General features: G+C 46.7%; 4 protein-coding genes across 8 annotated transcripts in view; 1 reads left to right on the forward strand and 3 right to left on the reverse strand.

Moving 5' to 3' along the window:
- The window catches only part of ZNRF3 (zinc and ring finger 3), a 66,565-nt gene extending 65,800 nt beyond the window's left edge, over positions 1-765 (reverse strand). The window contains exon 1 of one of the 3 annotated variants that reach the window (XM_085593161.1): positions 300-765. In XM_085593161.1, the coding sequence (XP_085449287.1) occupies positions 300-734 (435 nt within the window). In that variant the 5' untranslated portion in view covers positions 735-765. The remainder of the gene's footprint in view (positions 1-299) is intronic. The other 2 variants (XM_085593160.1, XM_021544737.4) reach the window with 2 other exon arrangements.
- Positions 766-3,336: 2,571 nt separating this feature from the next.
- LOC146766013 (uncharacterized) lies at positions 3,337-6,888 on the reverse strand. The gene is made up of 2 exons (XM_085593167.1): positions 6,768-6,888; positions 3,337-3,874 (listed from the first exon to the last, which is right to left on the reverse strand). Exon 2 carries the CDS (start codon positions 3,833-3,835, stop codon positions 3,482-3,484), a length of 354 nt encoding a protein of 117 aa, XP_085449293.1. The 5' UTR covers positions 3,836-3,874; positions 6,768-6,888; the 3' UTR covers positions 3,337-3,481.
- A 4,584-nt stretch (positions 6,889-11,472) lies between these two features.
- On the forward strand, positions 11,473-14,520 carry XBP1 (X-box binding protein 1). The gene is made up of 5 exons (XM_021544734.3): positions 11,473-11,736; positions 11,818-11,914; positions 11,989-12,123; positions 12,613-12,776; positions 13,520-14,520. Exons 1-5 carry the CDS (start codon positions 11,528-11,530, stop codon positions 13,707-13,709), a joined length of 795 nt encoding a protein of 264 aa, XP_021400409.1. The 5' UTR covers positions 11,473-11,527; the 3' UTR covers positions 13,710-14,520.
- Positions 14,521-15,801: 1,281 nt separating this feature from the next.
- Positions 15,802-22,545, reverse strand: CCDC117 (coiled-coil domain containing 117). 3 transcript variants are annotated; one of them, XM_085593166.1, is made up of 6 exons: positions 22,479-22,545; positions 22,054-22,352; positions 21,409-21,459; positions 20,820-21,053; positions 19,324-19,461; positions 15,802-18,795 (listed from the first exon to the last, which is right to left on the reverse strand). In XM_085593166.1, exons 2-6 carry the CDS (start codon positions 22,344-22,346, stop codon positions 18,543-18,545), a joined length of 969 nt encoding a protein of 322 aa, XP_085449292.1. In that variant the 5' UTR covers positions 22,347-22,352; positions 22,479-22,545; the 3' UTR covers positions 15,802-18,542. The 3 variants fall into 3 exon arrangements, with proteins under 3 accessions (XP_085449292.1, XP_021400407.2, XP_085449291.1); XM_021544732.4 differs by having other exon boundaries at positions 22,054-22,545; XM_085593165.1 differs by lacking the exon at positions 19,324-19,461 and having other exon boundaries at positions 22,054-22,545.
- Positions 22,546-23,540: the final 995 nt, after the last annotated feature.

Consider the following 23,540-nt stretch of genomic DNA (forward strand, 5'->3'; position numbering starts at 1 on the left):
CCTCCGCCCGCCGGCCCCGCGCCCGGCGGCGGGCGAGCGGCGCGGAGCCCGCGCGGTGAGGCGGCCGCGGCTCCGCCCGCTCCCGCCGCGCGGAGCCCGCGCCGCGCGCCCGGCTGTCAAAGCGCGGCGGCCCGGCGAGGCGAGGCCGGCGCTGGGCCTTTGTGCGCGGGCGCGCATCTGTCACCGCGTCCCGGGCCGCGCGGCGCACGTGGGGCGGCGGGCCCGGCCGCGCTTTGTGCCGCAGGTGCCGGGCCCGCGGAGCCATCTTGGGGCAGGCGGCGCCCCCCGGCCGCGCTCACCTGCACGATCTCGCCTTCGGCGCTCAGCGTGGCCCCCGCGCGGGAGAAGCGGCCCTGCAGCCCCGTGGTGTAGGTGGTGTAGTCGCCGCTGGGGCTGGACTCGAAGAGCACCACCTCCACGAACGCCGTCTCCTTGCCCAGCGCCGCGCCCGGCGCCGCGGCCAGCAGCACCCCGAGCAGCAGCAGAGGCGGCGGCAGCGGCGGCACGGGCAGCGCCGCGCCGGCCCCGCAGCCCCTCATCGCGCGGCGGGAGGAAGCGGCGCCCCGCCGCCGCGCATCTCTCCCGAGCGGCTCCAGCTCCGGGGCCGGGGTCCCGGGCCGGTCAGCGTCCCATGGCAGCGGCCCTCCCGCCGCGCTGCGCCCCGCTCCTCGCTGCCGCGCTCCCCTTCCCTCGCCCCGGCTCCTCTCCGCCCTGCCAAGCCGCTTCCCTTTCATCTGCTCCACGTGACGGCCACCACGGGGTTATCCCCGCCCTCCGCGCCGCGCTGACCCGCTCGGTCCCTCCCGCCGTGCACACAGCGCCCGCAGCCCCGCTGGGCCCGGCCGAGCCGAGCGGCTGCCGGCGGTCCGGCCCGGCTCGGCCCGGCCCCGCCAAGGTCTGAGAGCGAGCGGCACTCGGGACGGCCCTGCCGGGATCGGCTTTCCACGCGGCCGGGCCTGCAGGGCCGGGACGCGAAGGGCAACCCCGGCGACCGGTGGCAACCGCCCGGGCCCGCGTCCGGCGGTGCCGGGGCTCCCGCGGTGCCGGGCTGCGGGCCTGGGGCCGTAGCGGGCCGGTCGGGCCGGCTCCCGGCGCTACCGCGGCCGCCGGCCGTGCCCGGTGCGCTCGTTAGGCGCGGGTCCCGGGCGCGGTGGCTCAGCCCGGGGCGGCCCCGCCGGTGGCTCAGCCCTCGTGGACGGAGCAGAGCCCTGGCAGCGCTGGTACCACGGGCACCCATACTCCGCACCGGCCGGACGTGCCAACTATTTGCAGGCGGCACCCGGCGGGCTCCTCGTTTGTGGTTAGGGTAGGACTGGCTGACCGGACCCCCCTGATCCCAGTCTCCCGAATCTGAGTTAGGGGAGGCTGGGTTACCTGGGCTCTTTCGCTTGGATGTTAAGTGTGAGTCTACAAAATCTACATCAATTATGAGGGGGAAATGTGTTGGTAATGATTTTTGTTGCAGTCTCCCACAAGAACTGGATGTCAGCCAATTACACATTCTTCCATCAAAAGTATGTACAGCTAAGTCATGGAACTCATTAATACATGGTGTTGCACAGCCTAAAAATATAACTCAGTGACAAGGAGGATTGAGACAAACTGATCCAAGATCCCTTGTTGGCTATGAAACACAATGTTTGGAAACACAGCCCAGCCCTAACTCACTGGCAGAAGAAATAATACCGTAGCCTACAAATGGCCCGCTCTTTTCCTAAATATACTCTATTACAGGTATACTTTGTTCCAAGGTAGTGTCTTTCTTAGCATGACACAGTGAGCAAATATTAACACATTATGGAGGATTTCTTCAGTGGCAAAAGGTCAAGAAGGGATTGCAGGACCATGCACTCTGGTCTCCTACAGTAAGCCACAAAATACCCACCTAACACTACGGCACAGTGGATCAAAGGCCACACAACTATTCCATATTTAGAAAGGGAGCTGGAAGGGACATCACTGTGGTGCACTATGCAAATTTAGATGTGGTCAACAGGTGCAAATTTTTGGTTACAGGTATGTTTCGCTACAGTTTCAGAAATGCATGGCCATCTAGTGTACTAAATAGAAACATTTTTTAAATCCCTTTAGTGCAAACTACCTCTACTTGATTTTCCTTCATCCATGAGGCAAATGACTGATGCTCAGTCAACATACAGCCTCCTATATTACAATCAGCCTAGGAACAGCTGAAACTGTCTGGAAACTACCTATGGAAAAAGATGTGAATGTGGCTCTATACAGTAAGTGGACAGATCCTATGCCCAAAATAAGAATTGCTGAAGATTTGATCCATTCCACTTGGACTACAAACACAGCAAAATTGCCTTGGAGCAGCCTCACAGTCAAATACTGAGGAGTGACATGAGGCACTAGGTCTCAGGTCACCAAGTTCCCCCGACTTGGGCAGAAATCCAAGCAGGAAGTTACAGGAAGAGAATGGACTGTCTATCATTAAAGCATCGAATATTTCTAATTGGCATCCTGCCCAGTTGGCAGTATACAGTTCACAATTCAGTTATGCCATAATACTTCAGATATGTTTTCTTTTTTTTTTTTCCCCTGAATAACAAACTGAGGCCCAGGGTCTAAATACTGAAGTCTCACGCATTTATAACTACAGCTGAGGACAGTGAGAGCTGTGATTTGAGCAAAACTAAATTATGTACAATGCCAAATGGTCTGAGAAAGCATTCTCTAGGCACTCAGTCTCTTCTTTCAAGTAACTAGAGACAGAACCAGAGGAAAAACCTCAGGTTTCATCAGGGGAGGCTTAGATTGGATATTAGGGAACATTTCTGCATGGAAAGAGTTGTCAAGCATTGGATCAGGGGGCCATGGATAGAGGTGGAGTCACCGTCGCCCTGGGGGATTTTAAAGAGGCGTGGATGTGGCACCTGGCGACCTGGTTTAGTGGTTTAGCAGTGCTGGAGGAATGGTCGGACTCAATTGTCTTACAGACCTTTTCCAACATAAACAATTCTATAATTCTATCTCAGAAGCAGGCAATCAACACTAGAGGATGCTTTTGACACTGAATTTCCTAAATCTCATTTCCCTTGCAATGGAATGGATATTATAGAACCCTCCTCCCTCTGCTCTTGAGAGAAAACAGAGTTAGTGAAGTAGCTACATAATATATGTACAATATATATACATTATATATACAATCACAATGTGATGAACATTATAGAAAAAGCCCAAAACAATTTCCTCAGAGCAGACCTGCTATCCATAGGGAGGATAAAAAAGCCTGGTTGTCTCATTCACACACCCAGTGCAGGTGTTTTCAGGAGCTGATAACTCGGACTACTGCCCCCATTCCCTATATGTTGCTCTGCAGAGCTTATTTCCTAAGTAAAGTATATTGGTGTACCTCTTAATAAGCAATAGTAACAAGTGCTGTCCTTTTCCCAGTAAATTCAAGGACGTGTACATGCCTGCCCTTTTTCCCTGAGACAGAATTGCACAGCACAGAGTTTTAGGGCTGACTGAGAGCTTCGCTCAGCCACACCCCGCAGAGAACTGCGGAGCTCTCGCTCGGAAGGAGCCGCGGCAGCTCCGGACGCCGCCGGGCGCCGGCCGGGGAGGGGCCGGCTGCACCGCGGCACGGCCACCGGCAGGTGTCCCCCGAGAGCCACCGCGCCCGGCGCTGCGGAGGAGTCCGGCAGCAGGACACGGCTTCAAACATCTCCCACAGCCTTGCATCTTCATCTTCATCTTCTTCATCTTCATCTTCTTCATCTTCTTCATCTTCTTCATCTTCTTCATCTTCATCTTCTTCATCTTCATCTTCTTCATCTTCTTCATCTTCTTCATCTTCTTCATCTAGCATCTGCAGGCTTTGGATGCACTTTGGACCTGAAAGCCCATCCTGTATTTATAGAAGTGATGCTTTCGTCGTTATCATCAATTACTCTAAATTAAAGTAACAAAGCGTTGTAGCTTGTCAGCTTAATTAAAGTAACAAAAATCAGCGGATATTTGTACTAGGAAAAGTGGAAAGTGGCTTTGCTTCTTGCTGTTTAAGGTTTGGAAACGCAATTCGTCCAAGTAAATCACAGTCAAAGCAATGCAAAATGGCCAACTGGCTAGCCACAACAACTCTGATTATAACAATTTTTCGTGAACAAAATTTGTAGTTAATGTTTGAATAGTTTAAGGTTTCCAATGTTTTAAACAACATGTAGTCTTTTAAATCTGTATGAAGGAGAAACATGGTGATTGGGGAATCCTTCACCTCTCTGCACATGTAATTTTCTACTGAAGGGAAAAAATAATAATGAATCAGGTCTGTAAAACTGAATTATGTAGATTGTACTGAAAATACCCTTATTTAGATAAATTCAGTCCTTTCTTTTTGCAAACTATTGCCCAATACACAGTACAAGCTCAAATAAGAGTTGCAAGACAATACAGCCATGCTTGATGCTTTCCTTCAGAGTCCTCACCAGGCAGCTACAGCAGATCATGTTGCCAAAAGAAGAAAAAAAGAATTCTTAGAAACAAACTTAGGAAACTATTTATATATGCTTTTTGGTCATCTAAAATCTCTGCAAGGGGTGGCTGGAACAGAACAGACTTGGAAAAAATTTGGGGCTATATTTTCCAAGATTCTCAGTATTCATTCTGCAAGAAAAACCCTCAAATGCATCCATACCAATATCTTTCACTGTGCTGCTGTGTTCCTGAGATTGCTCTGTATCACATCTACTCACTTTCAGTTGTAGTTGCACTAAATCCCTAACTACTGTTAGTTTCATGTGTTCATTAGGTCAATGCTTAGCAGTTTCTTCATTCATAATACTGAAGAAGCTGCTAGTGAAATTAAATATAAATAACACACTCTGTATATTTCACATATATATATACAATATATTTCACATATTTTTATACAATCTAGATACTGACACTTCTGTATTTAATTCAACATTGCTATTAGTGTTTCTGGGATAAATATAGGGTACAAGCTGCTGTTCATGAAGCCCTAGTTCAAGCAATAATATAAAATGAATAATATTTAAACATTGAAAAATAAATTTGAACCACATGGTTAAAGTGTATGATGTATCAGATGCTAATACTAATTGCAATATGAAGAACTCTATGCTAAAACCAAAAAATAGATTTCAGTGCTTCTGAGTACCAAAAGCAAAAAACAATCTTCAAATGTCACTGGCTAAAATGAAGGAACTCCCACATTAACAATGGATATGTTTCATGTGATAGTGAGTTAAGAAATTACTTAGTCTATTTCATCTTGGGTTACCTATTATATTAATGACCCACCTATGTTAAAAAATCTGACTGGCACTTTAATTAATCACCTTAAAACACTCTTTTTCCACATTCAACTATTAGTATAGGATCTATTTAATTAGTAGATTAAGGTCTTTAGCTGTCCCTGCCTATTTACATAAATGTTATCATTAAAGTCAGTGCCAACAACAAATCAGTGAGGATACCGGAGACAAACCATAATAGACTTGTCCCTCTCTGAGCACCAGCTGCTACCCTGTGCCCTCTGAGGAGTCAGTAAATCAAAAATGTAGCAGGCAGGAGATGGATGATTCTGACAATATCCCCCACATTCTGGGTCCTGTTGAACCTATGCTGAAACAGAACTGATTCCTAACTTGGCATTCCCTAATAATTTCCTCTTCTCTTACAGGGTCACATGACAGCTGGAGACAGGGTTCTGTATACAAAAAGGCACCCAAATGGAAGAATATAAGGAAATAAATTCAAAATTACAAAACAAGAAAGCTTCCAGGACTCTCAGGGGATCTGGACTTCTAAAATAATTTCAAAGCCTAGGGAAGGTCTAAGAAATAAGAAAATGTTTCCCCTTTCGAATGCAGGCACTGCTCCAAAGAAGAGCAGGCTTCTGCCAACAGGAAGCAGCCATCAAGTTTTCCTAAGCGTGGTTGTTTACTTCCCTGGGTATTTTCCAAGAAGAGGTTCCAGTTCTGAACCAGGATGTGCAAACAGAGAAACTTACTGGAACAGGAGCTTTTAGGTATGTGAGATTTCAAGTTAAGTATTTTCCTCAGAGAGCTTGCTCAACATGTGAGACACTGGCACAAAACCCAGAACAGCATTGTTGTTTCTCTGGGACAGCACAGCAGCAAGTTCAGTCTCTCCTGTACTGGCCCAGAACTTTCAAAGCTTCACCCCAAACAATGCACTTGCTGCATCATCTCAAGTCAGTGTAGGACCTTTACCTTTTTTCTTTTGCTTGTGACTACCACCTCTAATGTGTCATCGTGCATCAGTGTACAGAGGTGAGCACAACACCTCTCTGTGCACAGCTGTTGTGCACAGGTGAGCACAACACCTCTCTGTGCACAACTCCTCTGGCATCCCCCAGAATCTCCAAATCCTGCATACTCTGCACAACTCTCTGGCTCACATTTTCCTGCCAGCAGGAGGAGAGAACCCTGCAGGGGAACACTGTGCTTGGGACCAAGCTAGAAAGAGAAAAGCCAAAGTGATGAAGTAGTACTACACATGGAAATAGGTACTACAACCAGACAAACCACAGCAAAAGACCAGAGGTGCCAACAGCTGGACTTTTTAAATGGAAAGGGAACCTATGCAATGGAAGCAGAATCAATAGAGCAATAGGAGAATGGTGTGGGAAGGGAATGAGCCAAATTGATTGGAAGCAGAAGCCAGAAGCAAAGCCTGAATGACAACTGCAACCTGCTCTTGACCTGTGGGATTCCTGCAGAGATCAGGGGCACCCACCAAACAGATTACCTGACCTGAGCTCATTTTCCTGGCTAAGGGACCAAAGCTGCTTGATTCCCAGCTGGAGTCTCTCAGGGACTGGCAGATGGCATAAACCTTCCCAAGGGCATCCAGTGGCTATGTATAAAGATCTATTTACATTACTAATGTTTGCAGAGTTTTCCAGTAACCTTTCACTCTTCCAGAACTGGGCATAGGATTGCCAGTCTTTCTGTTTACTGTGGTGTGGATATCTTGTCTTCTTTTAAATTCCCATCAGTGGTTTGCTCCAAGCTCTGAATGTGCATGAGAAATTTCCTTCTCTGTCTGACAGAAAGAATCAAATCAAGAGATCTTTATCTCAAAATACTGCCATGTCCTTGTAAGTGAATAGATTTTCCCTTTATATCAGCATTCCTTGTCAGTGTGATAGGGATTAGGAAGCTGTCTCTACACTGGGACCTTTGCAGTTTAATAAACATGTCAGTTTTCTGGAAAAAAAATAGTAAATTGGCAAAAAATTGCAACTGCTAAAAAATTATATACATTTGTTAATTTCTGGTCTTGCCTGATACCAGTGAATTCTTGAGTTTCAGAGGAGTCTAAAATGAAGCAAATTGGAATTACAATGCAAGTGAAATTCAGGGGGGAAAAAAACACTATGGGGATGCAAGGAACATTGTGAGCCTTTATAGAGATTGCTTGATCTCAAATTTACTGTTATCACTCAAAAAGACAACATATCATTAGACCGTTTTAAGAAAAATCTCTCATCTTGTGTTCTGTAACAATAGCAAAAGGAATTACACACACAAAATGTTAGAAGCTGTGAAACATGAGATTATTTTCTTGCCAAACAATCTGTGATGCAAAGAGGCCACTAAAGAAGAAGGCCACAAAGGAGGTTCATATTTTCTAGAAGTTAATCAGTTGCTATACATGCATCTACACCTGGCTTTTGAGCAGTGTACTCCTAATCTCCTTTTTTTTATGAGGTAGTGCATTGAAATTTATTGCTGCTAAGCTACCATTAAACCTGGAATAGGGCACAACCTCTTTGTATGTGGGCAATGGAATTGAACTACCCAAAGAGGCTCCAAGGTGAACCTCAGTGCCTATGGCTGCTGGGAATTCCTGTAGCACTGAAGGGAGACCCTCTTTTCCTGAAGAAAAGCCTTATAAAAGGCCTAATTTCTAATCAACTTGCAGAATTTTTTCCAAAAACACTGATAGTGTTGCCTGAGTTAACTCAGACTTCTTTTGTGAATCAGAAGCAAGCCTTAATTGACTATGGTGATGGGAGAACCAACCCTATTGCATGGGGAGGCAGATAACCCTACAAAGGGGCATTTGAGACATCTCTGTGATGGGATATGGGCTGCCTGAGCCAGCTGATGCTGCCTGCAGTGCTTGGGACACTGCTATGGGGAAAATACAGACAGAACTCCAGCAAGAAGACCTGAAGGTATTAGAAGTGTAACAGGAGTCACTTCAGGTACAGGTGTACTACAATCAGCTAGGTCAGAGGAATGAACCATAAAGAGACCAAGTAAGACTCTCCAGCCTACGCCTTTGGCCACAACCAAGATCCAAGATGGATCTCAGGCAGACTTACCTCACTCTTCCTTGAAATTCTGGGTAGTTGGAAGTACCAGTAACATGTGGGTGGAACATGAGGACAGGAGGATAGGGAACTGGAATGCAGGGCACACATATGTTAGGAGAATCATGGTTTAAAGTTGAACTGACTGTGTCTTTTCCATGCTTTTCTGGTGGTAACCTGGTGTTGGAAAGGATGGAACAACCTGAGAACAATCACAGAAGCCAGTGAAGCAGAATCCCAATAACTTATTAAGTATTAATGGAGAAGGGATGAGAGCAGAGTGAAAATCACCTTTCTGAAAGGCTTGCTTGTGGCAGTGTTAAGAGAAAGGAAAGCCATGCAGGCAGGGTGGCAGTTCTTTGCAGTAGCCAGAGGATACAGATTCTGCATATTCCCTGAGACTGAGAGCACTAAAACTTTGAAAGATGCACTCCTGAATCCAAATGTGTAATGACAACATTTAAGAATAAGTAAAATTAGTTTACAGGTTTTGAATTACCTTGTTTTAGGCTGCTAAACAGGTTCTCTTCTCATTTAATCAGCTATTGATATGGGAATGGGAACACTCCAGCTGTTGTCAAGAACTTGGAGGCCTGGGCCACCATCCAAGTATTTTCAGACACACATTTGGCAAGCAAGCTCTTTCTCAGATTATGATTGTCAGGTAATCTTTTCTCTATGCCCCCCTCTTCCATTTTACTTTCCTCCTCTATTCCCCCTTTTTTCATGTGTAGATAACATTGAACACACATTTCTTTCTCTGTATCTGAGATTACACAAGGGAAAGCCTCTCCACCTTCGTTAAACAAAATTATTTCCTCTGGTGGGTTGGCCACCTGGAACATAAAACATAAAGCTATTTTAGCAGGAACTAATGTGGTTTCTGGCAGGACAGCAAACAGTATCCTCATTGGCACATCCCTGGTGGTAGTGCTGAACCCCCCAGTGGGGTGAAGGCAGGGTGAGAAGCATTCTTGAGTCACGTGGATCACAGGATTAAATCCAATGACTGAAAAAAAGAAAAATACAAAGACCGGAATGTGTAAACAGTGAAGGGGGAAAAAAAGAGTAGAAATCAGAATTAAACTTGAAGCCTTTTTGTTAAAACTCTTTGAAAGGGTGTCATAGTGTAAGACCAACTTTATGGACCTTTTCTTAGGCTCTCTCTTACCCAGTGACTCAACCATAAATTTAATAAAACACTTTATATATCCTAATGGTAGTGATTAACATAGTATTTGTGAGCCTAAATATATTCTCAGCAACTGCACCATCTTCTTAGTACTACTAAAACCATTCAACGGGACTAGAATGCAGGGTGTCATGCCCTTCCTTTGCTAGCTATTACTGCCAACACTAATGGATGCTGTTATTATATTCAGTAACAATGGACACCACCAGTGCCAAGAGCAGCTTCCATTTTTGTTGGTGACACATCACTGTGAAGTAGCTCAGGCACCACTACTTGCACATATGTCCCTGCACTTCTGTGGTTTATTCAAGATCACAGGCCCATGTTGCAAAAGGAAGCATGCTTTTCATGGACTCTGGTTCCACATAAAATTAAATAAGAAAATTAAATCACCTGCAAACTGAAGGTTAGGATTTTTCTTCATTCATAATACCAAGACATATGGATATCTTTATGATAAATTATATAATGATAAATCAGATCTCCCCGATATAGCTGTAAATATTACAAATCAACAGTGTATGGCAACCCTGTTCACCCCCTTCAACACTTTTCTTGCAAATAAGGGCAACTTGAAATGGATGTCTGAAATCAGAAGCAGTTATTAATACTGAATCTGCATTTTGGTAGAAAAAAGTAACACTTGAAAGTGGGAATTAGAATTACAGAAGAAACATGAGTCCAAATCCAGAAGAGACATACAAAAGAGAAGCAGTATCTCCAATGGCCAGTATCTCAGGGGCTTAGCAGGACCCAAATGAACAATTTTTTGCACTCTGATTAAAAGGCTTATTGAAAAATCGCCATGTTTTTCACAAAGGTGTCAAAGTAGAAAGATGAACTTTCAGCCTTAGCTCAATGTCATGCTGCAGTGCGTAAGAAAAGAACAAACACGAGCTCACAAATGCAGTTTGTTCTCTGTATCATGAAAGCCTGGCAGAACTCCAGTGCTGGAGTAATGCCAAACCAGCACACCAGTGTCTTTGATCTTCTAAAGCTTGTGTTTTCCTTTAGTGTTTAACATCTCAACTAATTTAAAACCAATGTACAAATGGCTTTCAGAAATAATTGTGAGCAGCCAAAGTCTCGACATTTCATAACTATTCAGGTCGTTGGCAACTGTCACAAGTGGAAAGGCGGAAAGCTCCAGGCGCTGAGCTGCCGGCAGTGCAAACACCCTCGGTGCCCGGCACGGCTGTGCCTCGCTGCCCGCAGGTTGCTGAACACCTGCATTCCCACGGGCAGAGTATTTCTCGGCTTTCCACCTACAAAACTTTTGTCTGAACCCCAGATCTATCAGATCTGACACCAACCCACCACGGCAGGGTGATTTCCTTCGTCAAACACCACAGAAGTGCTCACTTCACTCCCTCACAGCACCGCTGCTTCTCAGAACTGCCTGGGTGTGACACCCCCGAGGGATTCCTGCACGGTCCCCTGCAGCTCACACTCATCAATCGCTAATCTCGCTGCTTTTTGGTCTTCTTAGATTAAAAAGCTCATTCTTACAGCATCTGCTACAGCTCCATTCGTGACACCTGTTATGCTTGTGACAATTTGTGACAGACCGGCTCCGGAAAGGAGACCAAAGAGCGACTTCAGCTGTATCGCCACGTTAGGCTTGGTTCACTGCCTCCTCAAGGAACCGGTCAACTTCAGCCATCGCCATGGCGGGCACGGCAGGGCACGGCACGGCACGGCACGGGTGGCACAGGTCCCCCGGGTCCCTCCGGCCCCTCACGGCCCCGCTCGGCCCCACAGCCGTTCGCAAGCCCCGCCCCTCGCCAGCGCCACACCGCCCGCAGCCCTCATGTCTGATGCAATTCGCTTCCCCCCTTGCTCGCGGCCTCGGGCCAATCACGGGCTCTCCCGGCCTTGGCGTCACGCCTCGCAGCCAATGAGCGAGAGCCACGATGGTAGAAATCCGGGCGGGGCGGCGCGGGGCGCAGACGGCGGCGCTGGTGACGCCGGCGGCGTGTCCGCTGTCCTGTTGTGCCGCCATGGCAGCGCTGCCCGGTGCCGCGGCCCCGCGGCTGCTCCTCATCCCTAGCAAAGCGGCTGAGGCTCCCGGCCCCGCGGCTGCCCGGCATCTCTCCGTTGTCCTGCCGGCAGGAGCCGACCCCGGCCTCCCGGGGATGGAGACCGCGCAGCCGGCCCGCAAGCGGCAGCGGCTCACGCATCTGAGCCCGGAGGAGAAGGCGCTGCGCAGGTGAGTGGGGGCGCGCCGGGAGGGCTGTGGCTGTACTTGGTGGGTGTAAAGTGTCCCGCTGACGGCCGCTCTGCCCCGCAGGAAGCTGAAGAACCGCGTGGCGGCACAGAGTGCCCGCGACAGGAAGAAGGCGCGGATGACAGAGCTGGAGCAGCAGGTGGTGGAGCTGGAGGAGGAGGTAAGAGGCTGGGGGAGATAAGGGAATGGAGGAGGAGGAGTGGAGTGGCCTTCCTGCCTCACGGCTCTTTGCAGAACCAGAAGCTGCTGCGGGAGAACCAGCTCTTGCGAGAAAGGACGTGTAACCTGGCACGGGAGAACCAGGAGCTCCGCTGCCGCCTGGGTTTAGATGCTCTGAAGACGGAGGAGGAGGAGGGTGACGAGTTCCAGGTGAGCCGCGCTGCTGGCGTGTCCGCCCCGCCGTGGGCAGAGCTGCCCCGCTCCCCGGGCAGCCTCGGAGCTGTGGGCAGGGATATGCCGGAAATACCTTTGTCCTCCATATGGAGGCTGGCCTGAAACTCCGCGGGTGCCACGTCGAAATGGGTAACGTGGGATGTAGAAAGCTGACTAGTTCCCGGCTGTTCAAAGACAGTTTTCTCTGGTTTTTTACCTTACAGAAGTGAAGCCAAAACTGTTACAGTAACGTAGATGTGTCTCAGATGTGGTGGAGAAGGGTCAGGCTTTCGTTTAAAAGTGTCAAACAAAGTAAAGTGCAAGCTTCAGCTAACTTTGAAATTACCTTAGCTTCAGGTACCTACAGAACAAGCAAATAGAGAATTTTGTGTTGGAAACCTTATCAGAAAAATGATGATCCTGAAGATCATGTACTGTGGTGCCTGCCAGAACATTTGCAGTGACTGAGTTTTTGTCTTGGTACAGGTTGTGAAGGAATCCCAGGTGGATGAGATCGGATTGGTGACCGGGTCCGCTGAGTCCGCAGCACTCAGACTACGTGTTCCTCTGCAGCAGGTGCAGGCCCAGCAGTCACCATTTCTGATAGTTTCCACATGGATTCTGATGGCAGTGACTCTTCAGACTCTGAGGTGAGCATCCAGTCCTATAAAAATTGCCCATGAAATTTGGAACCACTGTAGATTTAAGACTTGTGTTGTAACGTTTTGATGTTAAATCATTTGATGATTTCCATTCATTCCAAATCTTGGAATGCCATGTCAGAACAGCTGTGTTAGCGTATGTCCAGTAAGTACAAGTGTTCAGCAACACCCACATGAAAAAACCCAGTCCCCAGAGCTTTAGTCATGTGCAAGTCTGCCTGAGGCAGGTTTTGGTTTGTGCTCTGTGTAGCCAGCAGGCGCTGTGCTGTTTGTACTTGATGGGTACGAGATCTCAAGGAGCTTCTAATAGTGGCTGTAAATCTCAAATGCATGTATAATTCCCTGGGGTTTGCCAGTACCTTTACAAAAAAAGCTGTAGGCAAAGAATGACTGTGCCCTGGCACAGATTGCCCAGAAGGTTGTGGAGTCTCCCTCACTGGAGACAGTCAAGAACCATCTGATGCAATCCTGCGCCATGTGCTCCACAATGACTCTGCTTGAGCAGGGAAATTGGACCAGCTGTGACCTAGTGTGGTCCCTTCCAACCTGGCCTATTCTGTGATTTTCTGCAAGAAAACTGCCTTAACTGTGTGTTTGATAATATATACTGATGCAATCACAGTTGTTTTACCAAGAATATTAACTTCCACGTGGAGGTAATAGATGCCACATTTGATGTTTGGCTACAACAGTAATAAACTATCTCTCTAAAACTGTCTTTCATTTTGCAGTCTGATCTCCTCTTGGGGTTTCTGGACAGTTTGGACCCAGAGTTATTTCTCAAATATGCTGATTCAGAGTCAACGTGCCTGGAAAAGCTGGACGAAGAGGTCTCTGGAGAAACAAATTCCATACCAACCACCGTCTCTCCCTCTTTGGGGTCCCCATCAGCTAAGCTGGAAGCCATTAATGAACTCATAAGGTTTGATCATGTGTATACAAAACCCCTAGTAGTGGAAATTCCTGTTGAAGTGGGCAACCAAACTAACATGCTAGTGAAAATTGAAAAAGAAAACCTCTCTTCATCTGATGACAAGGCCATCCCTGATGTCCCAGTGTCTGTGAAGAAGGAACCTGTAGACAGCTTCATGCCTGAACTGGGCTTTTCTCATCTGCTTTCTTCTTGTCATAGTCTTGAAGCCTCAAGCTACCTGTTGGATGGCTGTAGTGACTCTGGGTATGAAGGATCCCTGTCACCCTTCAGCGATACATCGTCTCCACTTGGCACTGACCATGCGTGGGAGGACAGCTTTGCCAAGGAACTCTTTCCCCAGCTCATCACTGTCTAACCTGTAGTGTTAACTCCCTGTGAACAGCTGCCCTGGCAGATATCAGCAATGCCCCTTTTGGGGGGTGTATGTGGGGAAAATCAAGTCCGTTCAGAAAAGTGTTTCTCATCTTTACCATGCTAGTAGATGGTATGAAAAAGCCAAGGGTGTCCTGGCCTGCCCTGGCAACCCCCCAGTCAGTGTTGGCTTAGGAGAGAGGCAGGTTTGTTTCTCAAGAACTTGCTCATTCTCCATGAACCCAGAAATGGTTTGATTTCCAGTTAACATTTTAACACCAAAAACTAAACTGGGATATTCATGTATGGTCAACTGGGCTAGACCTTAATAGTCTCTAAGTCTTACAGCTTCACTAAATGCTTGTTTTCCATTTGCTATGTAGAGTCGCTTTGTTCATTTAATATTTAACTGTATTGGTGCAATTAAAATGCAGTGCAGCTCACTGACCCTGTTTTGCCTTAGAACTCAGTGGAGAGGGGAGAGTATCTGGGCCTTGGAGAATTTAAGTTCAGGTCCCTCAGTGCCTCACCCTGCCACAATGCATTGAGGAGCACTGCTCATAAGGTGTCTGCAGCTGGATGCTTCAGCAGTTCCCTTTTGGGGGCACTGGGTAGGGTAGATGGGTTTGTGTGAGGGCCAGAGCTACTGGAGCAAAACCTTTAGCCTCTGCAAGGCAGGCATGTGGTAGGAGCTTGAAGCCTGAATATTCAAAAATGAGGGCAGTGGTGGCACCCACGTGGCCAGTAATGCTGTCCAAAATTCTCAGTCTGAAGGGAGGTGGGTGCTAGACAGACATGGTGTGAAAATGGTTACAGATTCTGTATTACCACACAAAAGTCCTGAAGCATCAAATGGCACTTGGTCAGGAGCTAATTTCAAATACCACAGCAGGACTTCTCATTGTCCACATCCATTTGCTCCTGTATCCAGTATTTATCACAATATTAAAAACAGCTGGAGAGACAAATTTCATACTGAAAATAAGAGAGCTGTTGCAGGTGTTGGCACAGCTTTTCTTGGTTTCAGTGCTATTTCACATTTTGCATTCCATTTTGACAAAAATAACTTGGGGTGGGGAAGAAAGAAAACCAGAGATGTTTTAGTAACATTCAAGGTGACAGGACTTGGCATGCTTTATCCTGACTTGCTACAGAAACTGGGTCCCACAACAGCCTGTTAATAGATACTGAGATCTCTTCCACTAAAACACAGAAGCGGTTCTTGTTTGGCATGCAGAAGCCTACTACCATTCAGAATTCCTATAAACAGTAGTATTTTCTACTGGAATCAAGTCCAGTAATATGGTACACAAAAAAAGCAAAAGTCTTACCTTCCAATAAAATTACTAAAATCTGAATTTCAAAGTCTTCTCTAACATTAAGAATACCTAGCTTGCTTAGTTCTGAATAGTTTTATTCTGAAGTAAAATGAATTATCTCAAAACAAAAGCTATAGCAACACTTATTGGTAGCCCTATTGCTTTGTCAGAGGCCTTTGGGTCATGATAGAATAACTCTTCCTTCCTGGCAGCTTCAGGTTTATTCAATTCTGCTGTTGCCTTCCCTTGTCCTGCTGAATACTGTGGAGGAAAAAAGGGGCATGCCTTTGACATAACATAAATTCAACTCTTAAGCCAGAGGAGTACTTTACTGCCCAGCTGAAGGACTGCACATAGGCTCCCAAGATTTTTGTCACTTTTACCAGGAATGAAACAGTCATCTAAAAAATACTTTAGAAAATTTATTGAAAACTGACATACAAAGGGTGATTTGGTCCCAAGAGAAGACAGACCAGAATCGGATCTTTCGTATTTCAAAATAATGTTTTTCCTAATACTGCATCGCATTTGCCATCCTGTTTGTGAACAGCATTAATAAAAGTCTTTTAATGAAGACAACAACAAATGAAACTCACAAATACAGAAGTGTGTAAATGCCCACAGCTTGATCTCTCATCCAATGACCCTCTCCAAGTGATTGCTGTAGCAAGGATCTTGCTCAGTGCTTGTCACTTGTTTCCCACTCTAACCCACTCTTCTCTCAATTTAAGCAACTCAACCTCAGTCTCCTATCACAAGGGCAGAAATGCATTGTGAACAAATGAAAGCAAGTATTTTCTATTAAAGCAAACTTCTTAGACAATTTCTTTTCTCCATCTCATAGTCTTTGTTAACAGTGCACCACTCTATTCTTGTTTCAGATGGTAGGTAACAGGCTAGGGATGCTCTATTGGCATTGAATTAAGAGGAAAGACACCTCTGAAAGTCAACCTTTGGTACAAAGCTAGCAGGAAAAAAGTATGCTTAAAAGCCATCTACAACAATTTCTTATTCTGCAAATCTGATATATAATTTGGTGTTTTTAAGAGGAAAACAACTGCATCATTTGATGTATTTATGCCTCCCACATTTTTTTACATCTTCTGTTGCAGTTTCAGTGTTGCTGAGATGGTTTCATCACATTTTTGAAATTTTTATCCTTTTTTTTCAGTTTATTTAGGATTCAGAGCTTTCACCCAAAATACTTTTCCAACTTTGAACTTTCACTATAATCCAGCAAGCTGAAAACCAGTTACTTACTTGGAGGCATCACATTTTCTACCTGCAGTAACTACAGCCTTCTCCAAACTGACTGTTTTTTGTTCTACTCAAGCACTGGAGCACGACAAAGGCTGTAGGTTTTAAAGACATTCAGCAGCTTAATAATACATAAGAAGTTTTACACAGCTCATGCAAAAGATTTATAGCAGACCCTGAAATGAAATTGGGCATTATAGCAAGATAGGCTGCACATGTTCATCAACTTAATAAACCTTCCAGAATGGTACAGGTGTATACTGGTTTCCAGAGTAATACCTAAGCAAATGCTGGAGTGTTTTTAGTGAAATTCTAAAATGTTTTATCAATGAGATGGAAAATTTAAGACAACCTTCAACAAAAGCAGCAAGATAAACAGGGTTTAACAAACAGGTATCTTTTGAACAACCAGAAGGAAATAAAGGATGACTGCAAAAAGAGAAGTTAGATTTTAAGCTTTCAACTATGGGTTATTTAACAGTAAAGAATATTATGACAAGGATTATCTTTTAGCTGTGCAGAGGAAGAGTAGATTTTCTTACATGAGAACTGTGTTACTGTGTACTTTTGCTGCTTTATGTTAGCAAAATGTCCAAACCAGACTGGGACATAGGACTCTGAATATAACCTGTTACTTGGAAAGGGATTTCTTATGAAAAGCCTCAATTCAGGTATCTGAGAAAGCTCAAGGACTTATGAACAAAAGATAAAACCCTTAAGTTAAGAGAACCTTAAGCATAAGGAACTGCTGTGCATTGAGAAAAGGTACAAGCAATAACTCATTGTGAATTCCTTTCCTTGGCACCCTGTGCAGGGTAGAATACTCTTTTGGCATACATCTATATAAACAATGTGATGCTATATTATTGGCACATACTGTGGCTTAAATTTTATGTCTAGATTCTCTCAGGAAAAAGACAGGCATCTCCTTTACTTCACCAGCAAAGGCTGGGACTTGGATACAAACAATAATCTAGCATTTGACCCTCCTAATGGCAGCAAACAGCCATTATCCCTGTTATCTGATTTACTCATCATGTTTATCCAAATTAATGGATGCCATTCTGATTTCATCAGAAGTTACACTGTCTTCAACTGACTTTCCAAGTCCATGCATACAAACAATCTCAGCACAATATAAAATGTGAATCTCTTTGCTGAGAACCAATTTTCTCCAAATTTCGCATTGTTTGGGGAGGGCAACATCAAAAACCCACAAATAAAATTGAGAAGCCAATGAACCAAAGATGACTGAAGTTAGCAGATATCCTGCAAGTTATAACTGCTGGCTTTACTTTCTACAAAGCAAAAGACTTAAACTCAGCTGTAATATTCCCTCCCTACTACTCCATGGGGATTGTGTAATTCCTACATCGGAGTTTACATCAAGTTCAAACAAACAAGATGGTGTGAAAGTCTGTATTACCAGAGGGACTGCTTTTCTATCTGTGACTAGATTTGAAGATACTTCTTCCTTTACATTTTGTAACTCAAATTAAACCAAATGGCCAAGCATAGTATGTGCACCAGTTTCAATGGCTCAGTAAGAAGAGGGTGTGGCTTAAACCACAATTACATTCAGTATTTGGATTTTATGCTTTACCAAGGGCAATTAAGAGGATATTTCACCATGAAGCAAGATGGAAAACAACTTCCCTGTTCCAAAGGCCTCTGAATTACCTTTTCAATAAAAGTAAGAATATTTAACAGATTGGAACACAGAAATCTTAGGGTGTTTCCTGGTCACCCTATGATTGTGGTGTGCTTATGACAGTAAGAAAACAAAAACAAATAATATAACTTCAGATTCACACATCAAACCAGGAAAAAAATATCAAAAAACATCAGCAATAAGCATCAGAAGCTCACCACTTCCAGTCTAAAATCTGGCATCTACAACTCCATTTCTTCTTCTGCACACCCAGATATTCCCAAACTAGCATATGGATCTGGAGACATGGCAGTCTGTTGGGATCCAGGGAACGTTTCAGTCTGTGGGTCAAAAGGAGCTCTTGGTATTGGCTGCTTAGCTTGACACACTTCTGTACTCTGCTGCTTGAAGTTCTTAACAGAAACAGACTTCAGTTTATCTGTCATAAATTCAGGAAGAGGTTTCCAAAGCACAAGCTCCATAGAAGGACGGCTCCTAGAAGGGATGGAGTTTCAGTAAGAAATTTAAGTTCTCCAAGCACAGCTATTAAATGCAGAAGACCTGTATCTTCATCCTTTGAGCTAGCCTGAGACCACATTCCAGAAATATATACCTTCCCCCCCCCATTAAATTTCCTCTTCCCTAACTAGTTCCATCATTTCTAGTTCTAATCCTGTACTTCCTCTCTTTTTTGCACCAAACTTGACCACTGTTGGTCACACTTCAAGATCTTCTCATTTTGGAAATTCATATACATGAAACCAAAACTGATACTGGTTCACTCAACAAATTTCACTCTGTAGGCGTGAGGAGTACCAACACATACTTGATGACCACTACAGTTACACTTATTTCTTTTGTACATTAGGACAGTTTTTCCTATTTTTAACCAGATGAATGGTCTGTTATACAATGCTGGCTGCATCATGCAGTAATCAAGGATATCTCCATAAACATGAAACAAGGTCTCTCTTTTCATTTGCATGTTAGCTACGTAGCACCGTGATTTCCTCCAGAACTTACATAGATTCTATTATTTTCTTTGTCAGGACTTCACCAAAATCCCTCTTCATCCCTTTCTTAAGGGTATCTGACAGGATAAGAGTGGGCAGATTGCTAACACTTCCATCAGCATGAACTTCCTCATCTTCATCAATTATCCTAGGAATGGAGGGGGAAGAGGGAGATAAACACTATTGAGCATACTGTTATCAGGAACATCCACTGCAGACTACAGTCACATCTACGTGCTCTGCTCTGTGCAGATCTCTGACCTAGGCTGGGTACCAGAAGCAGCAGGGCCATGAGTCTCTCTTGGGCCAAAATACCCTGACAAAGACTCATCACAGAAGCCACTTTAGCAGCAATGCCACTTCTGGTACCTGAGCTAGCTTTGTTACCCCTTTGTTATCCCAGAAGTGTCAGTGCAAACATACACTGAGAGAAAATAAACAAGGGAAACTGTATGATTCAGTCACATTACACAAGTGAGTCTCAGCTATGCAGCTGCTTCACCTGCTCAATTCCCCAAAGTGGACCTTGAGAATTACTGCAAAGGTACTGAAAACAGCTTTTCACAATACTGTGCCAGCTTCTGAGATTAAATCAGCACAAATTGTTGAAGTGTTTAGAACAAATGGAAGCATCTCCTTTGTTTTTGGTTTTTGTTTTACAGAAAATTTAGCAGTGTAGCTGGGAAGAATAGGGAACAATTCTCCAAGAAGACCAAAGCAGACATAGATATTAGAGACAGATTTCACTACTCTGATTTTCTCATTAAAAAAATAACAGTCTAACAGTACCTTGCTTCTCCTTTTGCACCATCTATGGAGTAATCTACCAAAAATCCTGTTTTAAAATTTCTATAACTTTTGGCTTTTCCAATAATTTGCAGTGGTCATTTTAGATATTTTGGAATACAAGCTCCTCTGCAATCAACTAATACATACACATGCCATTCCCAGAAATCTTTCAAGGGCCAGAATGCACCGTAAATTTATTAAAACACTACAGCAGACTGTCTATAGCCACCCAATTACCCCACGTCACACCATCACCAAGATGAATCTCAACCTTACTGCATGTGTGCAGAGAGACCTCTCTGGTTCATGCTGCCCCCTCTCCACTGACAAATTCACATCTATTTTAAATTTGTATCACAGAACAAGCTGCAGTTGGTTGAAAAAAATTGAACTCAAGCCTGAGCAGGTAGATGTTAGAATTTGAGCTTCTGGATGCTCACAGAAGAGCATTAAACCCCATTATGGTATATTGAAGCTGCATAATGATTGTGAGCAGGGTGTTATTTACTCAGCATCTCCTGCTCTAGCACCCTCCGTTTCAGATCAATCTGAAGATTCACAGAACCATGGGTAGCCTAAAATGAAATCATTTGAACAAAAAGTTCACCTCAGACTTACAGCAGTGTTATCACACTGCTGAGTGCTAGATTTACCCCTGAATGCCCACCAAAAAAGGGAAAGCTCAGCAAAGCCAGGCTACTCAATCCCTGCATTTACCTGTCCTCAATTTCCTGAAGTTTCCTGCGAGCAACCTCGCATTGCTGTTCCCCCATTGTCTGATCCATTTCTTCACAGGGAATTTCTAACATGGCAGTTTCAGGACCGCTGCCACCATACTGACTTGCTACCTCCCCAGCTGCCTGCTGACCTGCACAAAGAATCCATTCTTCAGTGCTGGGATTCAAAGGGCAATTTTTGGCTCCTGTCAGTCTCTTCTTCCGCACAGGACAGCTAGGAAACAAAGTAAGTTTACAATTGTCAGAAAAAGAAATGTGGCACTCTATAGGAACAAATGTAAAGTGCATTTCAGCAGCATTGACGCACTATGGCAAAGCAACCTCAACAAAGAAAATAAATCCACATTGCTCTTAGTAAAATGCGAGTACCTATTCAGGAAAATCAGTGCCACACAATTAATTAGGTAATAGAAATGGATTTGGGCTCATGTGCAATTCAAAAGAAGAGTTCCAAATGGAAAATGATAGATTTCCTTCCTATTTGTATTGTAGGTGAGATGTGCTCAAATCTTTTACAAAACAAAAAGCAAATCAGGATTTTTCAGGCTATAAAAGACAAATTAATTTACCCTTCTGCCTCTTCTTCTAGCTTATGCTTCTTTCCACATCGCACAGAGACACTACAAAAGAAAAACAGTTACTTGGCTTCTAATCTTATCTTTTGGTTACACGGTTATTTTCAAACAGTATTTTCCTCCCTTTGAAAATTTCATCTAAGATCAACAGTCACAGTATGCCACCAGTTGTGATGGGAGTAAAAGTTTGGGACAATAAATGGCCAATTTGTTCCAAAGGAAGTCAAAGGCAGCTGTAATTGCTCAGTTCTCTGAACAGAATTCCACGTTAACTTTTTCTCTTTTCATAATTTAGTTTTCCACAAGGGCCAAGACCAATTTTTGCTAAAATTCAAACATTTCAAGAAGCAACACATGACCCAGCTTGAATCTGTTAACACTTTGTATCACAGGGATACTTAAAAAAATACTGAAACAAATAAATAAGTTTGAAAGTATGCAATGATGATACACTCCATCTTGCCTTTTAAAAGAATCCTTCATCCCCCACCAGCCAGCTTCAAGGTCCTTAGCCGAGCACAACACAATTTTCTAACCTCCCACCAGCTACAAAAGAAACAAATCCCAGCGGCCTGGCCAAGCAGCCGCCGCGGCTCCCCACTGCCGGCCCGGCGGTGCGGGAAGGGCTCCGGCACTTACTGGCTGCGGCTCCTGCTGAAGGAGCTCCCCGGGGCCGCCGCCAGCCCCGCGCTGTGGCTCCCCAGCGCGGCCAGGGAGGCCAGCTCGAAGCTGCTCTGCAGGCACAGGCCGGAGGATCCGTCCACGCCGTCGCTTCCGATCCCTGCCATGAGCATCCCGGGTGGCTGCAGACGGCCGTGGCCGCCGGCTAAGGGCTGAGGGCCGAGGCGGTCCGGGGCAGCGGCGGGCGCCGCGGGGAGCTCCACGGCCGGGCCCGCCGGGATGCCCTGGCAGGGTCTGCCTAGCGCTGCCATTTGCTGCTGCTGCTGCTGCTGCGGGGGAGAAAGCGCACATCAACGCCGCGATCCGCGCTGCGCGGCCCTGCCCGAGGCGCTCCCGCAGGAGCCGCGCACGAAACCTCCTCCGGCCGCAGCGCTCAGCCGGGCCGGGCCGGGCCCGCGGCGGCGGCCACCGCTACGGCCGCTCCTTCCAGGCCTTTCTCCGCGATCCGATAAGCACCCGCGGGCACTGTGGGAGCTGTAGTCCCGGGCGCTGTGGGACCGGTGGGAGTTGTAGTCCCGGGCGCTGTGGGAGCTGTAGTCCCGGGCGCTGTGGGAGCTGTAGTCCCGGACGCTGTGGGACATGCGGGAGCTTTAGTCCCGCTCGCTGCGGGACATGCGGGAGCTGCGGTCCCGCTCCCTGTGGGACATGCTGGAGCTGCGGTCCCGCTCGCTGTGGGAGCTGCGGTCCCGCTCCCTGTGGGACATGCTGGAGCTGCGGTCCCGCTCGCTGCGGGACATGCGGGAGCTGCAGTCCCGCTCGCTGTGGGACATGCGGTCCCGGGCGCTGTGGGACATGCGGGAGCTTCAGTCCCGCTCGCTGCGGGATATGCTGGAGCTGCGGTCCCGCTCGCTGCGGGACATGGGGGAGCTGCGGTCCCGCTCCCTGTGGGAGCTGCGGTCCCGGGCGCTGCGGGACATGCGGGAGCTGCGGTCCCGCTCCCTGCGGGACATGGGGGAGCTGCGGTCCCGCTCGCTGTGGGACATGGGGGAGCTGCGGTCCCGCTCCCTGCGGGAGCTGCGGTCCCACTCGCTGTGGGAGCTGCGGTCCCGCTCCCTGTGGGACATGCTGGAGCTGCGGTCCCGCTCGCTGCGGGACATGCGGGAGCTGCAGTCCTGCTCGCTGTGGGAGCTGCGGTCCCGCTCGCTGCGGGACATGGGGGAGCTGCGGTCCCGCTCCCTGCGGGACATGGGGGAGCTGCGGTCCCGCTCCCTGCGGGACATGGACATGGGGGAGCTGCAGTCCCGCTCGCTGTGGGACATGGGGGAGCTGCGGTCCCGCTCCCTGCGGGAGCTGCGGTCCCACTCGCTGTGGGAGCTGCGGTCCCGCTCCCTGTGGGACATGCGGGAGCTGCAGTCCCGCTCGCTGTGGGAGCTGCGGTCCCGCTCGCTGCGGGACATGCGGGAGCTGCGGTCCCGCTCCCTGCGGGAGCTGCGGTCCCACTCGCT

Source organism: Lonchura striata, chromosome 15 (genome assembly GCF_050655825.1).
Source record: "Lonchura striata isolate lonStrDom1 chromosome 15, ASM5065582v1, whole genome shotgun sequence".
NCBI lineage: Eukaryota > Metazoa > Chordata > Aves > Passeriformes > Estrildidae > Lonchura > Lonchura striata.

Bases quoted from the DNA above. Each gene is read 5' to 3' on its own strand.
- LOC146766013 (XM_085593167.1), bottom strand. From the start codon at position 3,835: ATGCTAGATGAAGAAGATGAAGAAGATGAAGAAGATGAAGAAGATGAA.
- XBP1 (XM_021544734.3), top strand. From the start codon at position 11,528: ATGGCAGCGCTGCCCGGTGCCGCGGCCCCGCGGCTGCTCCTCATCCCT. The intron at 11,737-11,817 runs GTGAGTGGGGGC...TCTGCCCCGCAG, and splicing joins GAGGAGAAGGCGCTGCGCAG to GAAGCTGAAGAACCGCGTGG. The intron at 11,915-11,988 runs GTAAGAGGCTGG...GGCTCTTTGCAG, and splicing joins TGGTGGAGCTGGAGGAGGAG to AACCAGAAGCTGCTGCGGGA.
- CCDC117 (XM_085593166.1), bottom strand. From the start codon at position 22,346: ATGGCAGCGCTAGGCAGACCCTGCCAGGGCATCCCGGCGGGCCCGGCC. The intron at 21,460-22,053 runs GTAAGTGCCGGA...TTTCTTTTGTAG, and splicing joins TTCAGCAGGAGCCGCAGCCA to TGTCTCTGTGCGATGTGGAA. The intron at 18,796-19,323 runs GTAAGTTCTGGA...CATCCCTTCTAG, and splicing joins AAGAAAATAATAGAATCTAT to GAGCCGTCCTTCTATGGAGC.